The sequence below is a fragment of the Octodon degus genome, unplaced genomic scaffold, assembly GCF_000260255.1.
Source record: "Octodon degus isolate 3935 unplaced genomic scaffold, OctDeg1.0 scaffold00049, whole genome shotgun sequence".
Classification (NCBI taxonomy): domain Eukaryota; kingdom Metazoa; phylum Chordata; class Mammalia; order Rodentia; family Octodontidae; genus Octodon; species Octodon degus.
In genome coordinates, this window is record NW_004524625.1 from 412,462 (window position 1) to 422,455 (window position 9,994).

General features: G+C 53.7%; 1 protein-coding gene across 5 annotated transcripts in view; it reads left to right on the forward strand.

Moving 5' to 3' along the window:
- The window catches only part of Lrrc32 (leucine rich repeat containing 32), a 12,773-nt gene extending 3,501 nt beyond the window's left edge, over positions 1–9,272 (forward strand). For 3 of the 5 annotated variants that reach the window (XM_023716626.1, XM_023716629.1, XM_023716627.1), the window contains exons 2-3: positions 1,866–1,956; positions 5,146–9,272. In XM_023716626.1, the coding sequence (XP_023572394.1) occupies positions 1,870–1,956; positions 5,146–7,050 (1,992 nt within the window). In that variant the 5' untranslated portion in view covers positions 1,866–1,869 and the 3' untranslated portion in view covers positions 7,051–9,272. The remainder of the gene's footprint in view (positions 1–1,865; positions 1,957–5,145) is intronic. The other 2 variants (XR_002821378.1, XM_004632500.2) reach the window with 2 other exon arrangements.
- The last annotated feature ends 722 nt before the right edge of the window (positions 9,273–9,994 follow it).

A 9,994-nucleotide genomic window follows, 5' to 3' on the forward strand; every position in this document is an offset into this window, starting at 1 on the left:
CTTTGAATACACAGATACAAAATGGACATTCATAGTTATACCCCAATTTTCCTCCCAACTACTGGTCTTACAGATATCCAACATGATGCCCAATTGACATCTGTTTTTTAAGGATTTTTTTTTTCTTTTTTTGGCCGGCTCAGCCTGCCTTAAGGGTGGGTCTGGTATGGCATGTGATGCTGGGGTTCATACCACGGTCCCCAAGCAGGCGATTTAGAGAGCTGAGCTATCCCACCAGCCCTGACATCTGTTTTGTAAACAACAGAACCAAATTTCCCATCAACATAAGCAGCACCACTGCAGGGCAGTACCTGCTGGCCTCAGGGAGCCAGGTACAAGGGTTGAAACATAACCATGGAGGCCTTCACATGTTCCAGCAGGAAAGGACCTCAGAGCAGCTATCATCAATTAAAGGTCATCTAAAAGTCATTGCTAGTGGTGTCTGACAGTCACGGCACAACCCTTAAAGGCCCTGTGAGCACCTTTTCTCCCACGCCTCCTTCAGACTCACAGTTCAGACCTCATAATTGAGCCTTCGCTGTGGGAGACCTAAGGACCTTACAGTATGGAATGTAAGGACACAGACTCCTGAGCCACACTTGCCTGGACCTGCCACTTAGCTGGCTTTATAATTAGCCCCTCTGAGACTTAGTTTCCCTTCTACAAAATGGGAATGATAATAATGGAACCAATAAGTCACCGAGTTGCTGTAAGAATTAAGTGAATTCGTAAAGCACTGAGAAGAGTGTCTGGGCTCTGTAGTGACACTCTCAGAGAATATATCTCATCTGGTCTTCAACAAAACTTGGTATAGTTGTCATTAACCTCAGAAGGGGAAACAAGCTCACAGAGGTGTGGTGACCTGTACAAGGTCTCAGGGCAGGTAAGAGGAAGAGCTAAGAGGGGGCAGTCAGATGGGGGCAGCTCAGAGTCTAGAGTCCTTGGAGGGCATTATGTGTCGCTTGTTGTTAATACTGTCTGTCCACATTACAGTCACTTCTGTGTACTCTTTTGTGTCCCCAGTTCCCAGCACATGAGAAAATATTCAGTGACTTTATAACTGATTGATTGAATAAAACTGATGGATTGATCTGTGTATCCCCAGCAATTGGTTAAAGATGGTCCTCAGGGAGAGAGCAGGAGATTCAATCTTGCTGAGGGCCCTGGGGTTCCCTCACCTACTCCCTGGCTACTCACAGAGCAAGTCCCAGTGCCGCTGTACAGCCAGCCGCCTCAGTGAAAGTAAAGTAGGGGCCTGGCGGCCTGCGCCAGGGGAAGTCCACACAGTGCTGGGGCCGGGCAGGTCCCCTGGTGGGACTTCCTGTCAGGGACCTGATCCCAGGCCTTGAACAATGGCAAAGGCTGAATAATCAGAAAATCAAAAGAAAAAGGACAAAATGAAGAGGGTGGGAGTGGGGGTTGAGGTAGAGGGCCTGGCAGTGGGTAGGGGGATGGAATGAGGGCCCAAGGAGCTGAGATAGGGACCTGCTGTGATGTGGGGGAGGTAGAGGCAGATCCCCATCCACAGCCCAGAGCATGGCCCAGGGCAGCCCTAGGCCCTTCTGCCACCTTTACTTCCCCTCCAACCTCTGCTAATGGGCAGAGTCTTGAAAATCCACATCTGGCCAAGGCACCACTGCTCTAAGACTCTTGGTTCTCCTAGACATTGACCCAGCTTGGCCTGGCCTCCCAGGCCCTTTGTGCCACCCCATGTCCCACCTGGTCCCCTCCCAAGTATTCCAGCCCAGCTGCAGTCTGGGGCTCCCTGAAGGCTCCCAAAGGCTGGGACGGTGGAAGTGCTGAGGCTGGCAGCAGGAAGGACCAGTGATCTCACAGTGCTTCTCTCTCCTCCCCACTCTACACAGAGCCATGAGCCACCAGATCCTGCTGTTCCTGGTCTTGCTGACTCGAGGCCTGGCTACCCCCCAACCCCAAGACAAGGCACCCTGTAAGATGGTAAGGTGCTCTGCCAAGGGAGGGGAAGCAACACACCACACCCTCGTCCTGAGATGTCCTACTGTCCTCAGCCCCAGAAGCCAGAAGTTAGAATCAAGAGAGGAAAGAGATTTACCTTTCATTTAATGAGCAGCCACTAAAATGTTTAAATACCTTGTCTACTCAACAAGCACACCCAGTAAACCTTACTATTCCAATTTTACAAAGGCAGAAACTGAGGCTTAGAGAAGAAGAAGACTTGTACAAGAACATTGAGCTCAACATTGAACTGTATTCCCCTAAGCTGCCCTTATAGGAGAGGGGGCCTGGCTAGGGGATTTAGGATGTACAGGGAATATGGAATGGGCTCCCTGGGAGAGGTTCCTCTATACTTGTCCTTCCTAGGGACAAGTCCTTTTCCCTCACAAGGCTCCTTGGCTTCTCACTCATTACTGGCAGGTCAGTGAAGCCTCCTCCAGGAAACCTTCCTGGACCTTTCCAGGCTGTCTAGCCGCCTCCTCTTCTAGGCTTCTGCCACTCCCAGCTTTCCTCCACCTCAGTGCTGAGCACACTGAGCACACAGGGTGACCAGTGAGTGATCTGAGCCTGTCTTACCTTCCGACCAAGAATTTTTCTAGGGCAGGGACCAGGTTTGATTCCTGTTTGTTCGTTCTTCCTGTTGCAAGCCAAGGAAACTGATCTTCAGGTTCTTCAGACCCTGTCCAGTGCAGGGAACAGGTATCATTTGTGTCCACTTACAAGGCTGGGTCGCCATAGATAGTTCAAAGCTGGGGAAAGGGCCAGCCCTATAGCAGCCCCACTTGGACACAGAACAGGCAGCTGTAGCAGGAGACCAGAGTGCTAGTAGGTGCCTGGCTACCTTTGCCCTGGGCTTGATGTATCTTCAGTGGCTACCACTCTTTTTTCTACTATGAGTCTCCAAGATTCGGAGAGCCCAGAATGATGGGTGGAGAAGGCCTTGGACATAACCAAATACCCACACACCTTGGGGAACAGAGGGAGGCCCTATGAAGTAAAGGGTTTTGGCCCAACAGGCAGAGGGGAACAGGGTCAGCTTTGGCTCCTTGGGAAGTGAGATCACAGGTAGGGCAGTGTTCTGAAGCAGCATGCAAGGTGCTACAGGCAGGAATAGAGAAAGAATGAGCCACCGCCCACCTCCAGAACGGAGTCAGGGCAGGAACTGATGGAATCAGTACTCTCACCCAACTGTTCTTACGCTGCCCAATGCCAGATGCCTCTTCCTGCCCTGATATGCCATCCTGTGTCCAGACAGTATGTGGAGCTAGTGGCAAGTCCCCTCTCTGCCTAAGAAGAGAGCTGGGTCATGGTTGATGCTGCAGAGAGAGCAGGGAGGAGCTCTAAAGCCCAGCCAGGGCCCTGGGTGAGCCCATTGGTCACCTGCTGCTAGGAGCTTGGCTGGAGCCAGGGGGCAGCAGGAAATGGAGCTGCTGTGGCCTTCAATCTCCTTCCTGCACTGGACTGGAGAAGTGGGCATCCCAAGGAAGTTCTGCCTATCAGCAGCCCTGGGGCCTCCCTAACATAGGTCCTGGCACCTGAGCCCATAGGCATCTCAGACTCTGAGCTGGGCTAGTTTTTGCCCTGGCTCACTGGCAGGCTGGAACCTGGAGAACCTTTGCCCATGTAGAAAGAATGTGGGCGTGGGCTTGCAGATGGGGGTCACAGTGACGCACGGTGCAGTGCCCCACTCCATTGCCCTGTAAATGGTGCCTGAGGTTATTTCCTGCATTGAAGGAATCAGCCTGTGAGCCTGACTAGCTGAGGGCTCCATAACCAGAACTAAACTTGCACAGACAGGAACAGAAACTGTGGTAGTGGTAGTGGTAGTGGTTCTGTTGAGCCTGTGGCTCTGACCTTGCACAATGTCAGTTTCCTTACGGATGACATAGAGGAAGGAGACAGGAGGATTAAAGGAGGTGAGGGATCTATGTCCTTGGCGTGGAATCCACTCAGGGTTGGACTTCCTCTTTTTGTCATGTCTTCCTTTGGTCAGGATGGACTGGGAACTGATGCTCACAAGGAGGCTGTCTGTGATGCTAGTGAGCAGAGAGGTGATGAAGGAGGAAAGGACAGAGACTGGCAAGGAGGCCAGGGTAGGCTTCTGGTTTCTGTGGGTGTCCCCTGTGGGAATGTCCCTGGGTCTCTTGGGTCTCTCTTCACCTCAGTGAAGCCAGTTTCCGAGGAGCCACAAGGCTGTCACAGTGGACATGCAGTAGGAAGAGTCACACAGATACTTGAGGCTGGCCAGCTCCATCCTCCACCCCTACCCACCTGAGGCTTTGGGAAGAAATGACAGAGCTGGACCCTGAGAATAACCCCCAGCTTGTGCTTCTTCCTTGCATGCTCAGCCATGGGCTTCCTGTGACCTCATACAGGTTGCTGCCTCTTCAGGCCTCCGTCCCCCAGTCTGGGCACTGGATGGGCAGTTTTCACTCCTGACACCCTCTATCTCTAATCCCATGGCACATCCCTTTTCTTTCCCCTCACGAAAGTGACTGATTCCAGGCCTCAACCCTGTACACTTAAGCTTTAACATGACACAGATTCTATGACTCTTGTCACAGTGGTGGGTCATATCAGAAGTGGTCAGTGCATGTGGACCTGTACAGAGGATAGGCAGGAATCACAAACAGCAGAGGATGCCTCACTGAGGTCCTGACTCTGTCCTGGGGAAGATAAGCATAGTGGAGTTTTTGAGCAGTTGCCAGGCACTGCAGGTGGGTGGGTCAGAAGGAGTAAGCACAAACAGTAAATGCAAACTATCAGGGCCACAGAAGGGTCTCAGGATAGGGAGCCAGGCCCTGCTGCTCACTGACTCTGAGTCACCCTGACTGATACACATGGCTTCATTTCTTGTGAAATGAGATGATTACCAGCATGGTTTTTTCTTAGTTTGTCCCCCTGTCCATCTATCACTTGTCAGTCTATCTACCTATCGCACCTACAATGAGTCCCTATTTTCTGTCCATTGCTGTATTGGGTGCTAGGGACAAGGTTAGGGGGCAGGATAGGTTATCAGACAGGCTGAGTGGAGGATGGTCTAGCATTCTGGGAGTCCACAGAAGCATCGACCCAAGCCCTGAGGGGAGCTAACTGTCCTTCTAGAGTAGACCATCTGGGTGTACTCCCACTGTGCCCATTAATGCCTGCTGCTCTTTCTCCCCTCCTCAGGTGGACAAGAAGGCTTTGTGCCAGAGCCTTGGCCTGTACCAGGTCCCTCCCATTCTCCCATTGGACATTGAGGCCCTTGACCTCTCTGGAAACCAACTGCGGAATGTCCTGGCCTCACCCTTGAGTTTCTACATTGCCCTTCGTCACCTGGACCTCAGCACCAATGAGATCAGCTTCCTGCAGCCAGGAGTCTTCCAGGCCCTGCCTCATCTGGAACACCTCAACCTGGCCCGCAACCGCCTGGCAGTGGGCACGGCGCTGAGTGCCGGAGGTCTGGGGCCCCTGCTGCACCTGACTTCCCTGGACCTATCTGGGAACAGCCTGTACAGTGGCCTGGTAGAGTGGCTGCTGGGTGAAGCCCCCAGACTGCACACACTCTCGCTGGCAGAGAACAGCCTGACCCGCCTGACTCGTCAGACCTTCTGGGGCCTTCCTGCGCTGGAGCGGTTGGACCTGCACAGCAACGTGCTGATGGACATCGAAGATGGTGCTTTTGAGGCCCTGCCCCGCCTGGCACATCTCAATCTCTCCCGGAATTCCCTCACCTGTATTTCCGACTTCAGCCTCCAGCAGCTGCGGGTGCTTGACCTAAGCTGCAACAGTATTGAGGCCTTTCAGACAGCCCAGGACCCCCAGGCTGAGTACCAGCTTGCCTGGCTCGACCTACGGGAAAATAAACTGCTCCATTTCCCTGACCTGGCCGCCCTCCCCAGACTCATCTACCTGAATATGTCCAATAACCTCATCCGGTTTCCCACAGGGCCACCGCAAGGCAGCGATGGCATCCACATGCCTTCTGAGGGTTGGTCAGCCTCGGCTCTTTTCAGCCCCAGCTGGAATGCCAGCACCCGTGCCCTCTCCCAGCTCCTGAACCTGGATTTGAGCAACAATGAGATTGAGCTCATTCCAGACAGCTTTCTTGAGCTTTTGACCTCCCTTCGCTTCCTGAACCTCAGCCGGAACTGCCTGCGGGCCTTTGGGGCCCGGCGTGGAGGCTCTCTGCCCTGCCTGGTGCTCCTGGACTTAAGCCACAATGTGCTGGAGGCACTAGAGCTGAGTGCCAGAGCCCTGGGGTCCCTAAAGATGCTGCTCCTACAGGACAATGCCCTGCAGGACCTGCCACCATATACCTTTGCCAACATGGCCAGTCTGCAGCAGCTTAACCTGCAGGGAAACCGAGTCAGCCCTTGTGGGGGACCAGCAGAGCCCAGCCTCCCAGGCTGTGTGGCTTTCTCTGGCATTCCCACCCTCCGTGTTCTGAGCATGGCGGGTAATGAGATGGAGATGCTCAGGGCAGGCGCCTTCCTCCATACCCCACTTACTGAGCTGGACCTCTCTGCCAACCCTGGTCTCAAGGTGGCCACAGGAGCCCTGGCAGGCCTGGAGGCCTCCCTGGAGGTCCTTGCACTGCAGGGCAATGGGCTAACTGTCCTTCAGGTGGACCTGCCCTATTTCCGTTGCCTTAAGCGACTCAATCTCTCTGAGAACCGCCTCAGCCACCTGCCTGCCTGGACTCAGGCTGTATCGCTGGAGGTGCTGGACCTGCGAAACAACAGCTTCAGCCTCTTACCAGGCAGTGCCATGGGCGGCCTAGAGAACAGCCTTCGGCGCCTCTACCTGCAAGGGAATCCACTCAGCTGCTGCGGCAATGGCTGGCTGGCAGCTCAGCTGCACCAGGGCCGTGTGGATGTGGATGCCACTCAGGACTTGATCTGCCGCTTTGGGTCACAGGCAGAGGTGTCACTGAGCCATGTACGTCCTGAGGACTGTGAGGAAGGAGGGCTCAGGAACATCAACCTCATCATCATCCTCGCCTTCACCCTGGCTGTGGCCATCCTCCTCACCACACTGGCTGCCTGTTGCTGTGTCCGCCGGCAGAAGTTTAACCAACAGTACAAAGCCTGAAGAAGCCAGAAGATCCTTCCAGGTCTGTGCAGGAACTGGAGGCTCAGAGCAGTGGGAACTGGCCAGTGGCCACAGAGTGAGCCACAGTCCCAGAACTCTGGTCTCTAAATCCCAGGCCAGGGCCCTTTCTCTGCATCCTGCTGCGTCAGTAGGTGGCCCACTTCCCAGGCTGTACATCTGGTCCAGCTGTGGAAGCCGGAAGTTGGGTAAGCTCAGGGGCAGTAGATCAGCAGAGCTTCACAGAGCATCTGTTTGGGGCCATACCCTTCTTGGGGACACTACCAAATGAAACACATGCCTGCCTTCTGGTAGGGAAGGTTATCACAGTGCTGGGCAGTAACCACAATGATGGGGCCAAGGTAGGAGAGTGTGGGGCTCCATTACTTTGCAGCCCTGAAGGTTTAGGGTGGACAGTCCTGCCCTGGCTGTGCCAGGGAAAGAGAGGACCAAACCCAAGAGAATTTGAGACATTTTCAAGCAGACTGTTCTGTCGCATCTTCTAATAATGACTTTCAGCCCCACTGGAAAATGATGAGCCTGTGGCTGGAAGACAGAACCAGGGTGTCATGAGTATGTCTTGGATCAGGGCTGTTTGCAAGGCTACAGCAGCCCCAGCAGGACCTGGTTAAGAGGTGGTCACCCTGGGCTCCCATCCAGCAGTGGGCATTCTGTTTCCTACTCTGGACAGGACCTTTCCTCCCGGGGCACTCTCCTGTTGCACACCCTGACACCAGTGCTGCCTGAGCCCCTCCCCCTGCCCAGGGCCAGCTTTTCCATCCAGCCCCACCCAGCTACTGAGCCAAGGACTTCAACCAGAGATATCTGGCTCTGGTTTGCACCCAATTTAGCAGCTGCAGATGCAAATCCAAGCCTTGTGGCTGCCTCTGTGTGACAAATCCTGGACATTGATGTTTTCCTCTGTTATATAAAGGAGGAAAACAAGGCTCTAGAAATCTCCCTCAAGGGTCTCATAGGTAAGATACCACTGCTGAGATTCAGACCCACATCCTCCTGCCTCCAGGGTCTGAATTTGCTGCTGCTGGGGCCATGAGCTGTTAGGTAGATACCAAGTGGCCCTATGTCACCTGCCCAAGGGCCTGAGCTTCCTATGCCAATACATGCCTGCTTTCTCCTCTCCAGGCAGTTGCAGGTCCTCTCCTTATCAGCCTCAGTTTCCCTCATTCCCTCCTTTATGGACTAGTGTGCACCCTCCTTCTTCTCCTCTACCTCCTACATTCCCTCATTCTATCTTCCTCCACGAAGCCTATCCCAGAGGGTGAGACCATCAAGCCCAAACTCCCCACTGCACAGATAGGGAAACTGAGGTCTAGAAAAGAATAGGAACTGCCTACATCAACTCAGTGGCAGAGCCTGTGGAAAAAAAGTAAATTCCAGCTTCACTGGGGTGAAATTAGCCATAGGCTTTCTCTCAGCTGCCAGTGGCAAGGCAGTGCTGACTCCAGACTTGTTGCTTATCTTACAGGGATTCTTTGCTTCCTAAGAAAATAGGTAGAAAGGCCCACTCGGATAAGCCCTTCTCACTCATACCACAAGGTCATGCGCTATCTGGGAAGAAAGGAAACCCCAGGACCAGCCCAAGACCCTGCTGTGTCCTCAGCGTCTTGTCCTCAGCACCGTACCACAGGCATTCAGCAGAGCGCAGGAAAATGAAGCTGAGACCCAGAGAGAACGAAGGGCGCCCCGAGCTGGCTGCAGTCAGGATTAGAGCCCTCACCTGGACCCTGTGCCAGAGGCCACTGGGTGGCTCGGTCCCGGCTGCCCACAGGTGCTACTGTGTACAACAGTCTTCCTCAGGCCCAGAGCCAAAGTGCTGGTCCCTGTGCTTCATCTATGAAAACACTACACCATGCTGCTGTCACTCGCAGGTCTTTGGACCAGCTCTTTGCATAACCCACGTGAATGTATTAAAATCTAATTTTGGCAAAACAGTGTGTTATGCCAGCCTCTTCCTTGCCCTGAGTGTGCTTGAATCCTGACTTCTTCCACTTCTTGTCAGGTCCAGAAGACACTGAGGTTCAAGTTCATTACCACCTTGGCCCTTGGGGCTTTGCTCATCTTCGTGGCCTTGCACAGCCCCTCTGAGCACACCCCTGCCTCCCACCCAACTCTGAGATACTGGTGATTCCTTTACGCTCTTCCTTCTGCAGCTGCATGACCCCGCCCCTTCTCTGTGCTCGCCCTCTCCGCCCCTTCCTCAGGGCTGAAGTCTTACCCATCTTCTTTTTTTTTTAATTTTAAAAAATCTTTTATTTATTTATTTGGTGCAGGGTCTTACTATACAGCTCAGATTCGTAGTGATCCTCTTGCCTCAACCTCTCCAGTGCTGGGATTACAGGTGTGCGCCACCACGCCATCTCAGGGCTCGCACCACATGAGGTACTGGAGATTGAACCTGGGTCCTTGTGTTTGCCAAGCAGGCCCTTAGACCACCAAGCTATCTCCCCAGCCCTAGGCTTGCCCAACTTGAAAACAGCAGAAAGACCCTCTCACCCCATCACCCTTCCTCGTCACCAGCAAATTCCCCACCCTCCCAGGCTGCCCCTCCTAAGGTCTCTACTATCTCCTTTTCCAAATGCAGTGTACTTTTCAGACCTCATCTTGACCCTGGGCGGCAGGGCTCCTCACCTATGACCTCCCTGACATCAGAGACCTCACCTGTGAAGTCGTTGCTCGCTGCCAGGCCAGTCTCTTTCTGGGTCCTCTACATGCTCATCTTTCCTGAGCCATCTCTAAATCGTGACCTCCAGGGCTGCTCTTAATCATAGCCACCCACTGTTCTGACTATGAGGCATGGATCTCTCTCCCCTCGCATCTGCCCTGAGGGTCCACCCCTGTACCCATAAAGCCAAAGGTCCCCAGGGGCCTAGAGAATTCAAGAAGAAATTAGGCTGCAAGATTGAACCTGGAAGGGGCCGGGGAGATG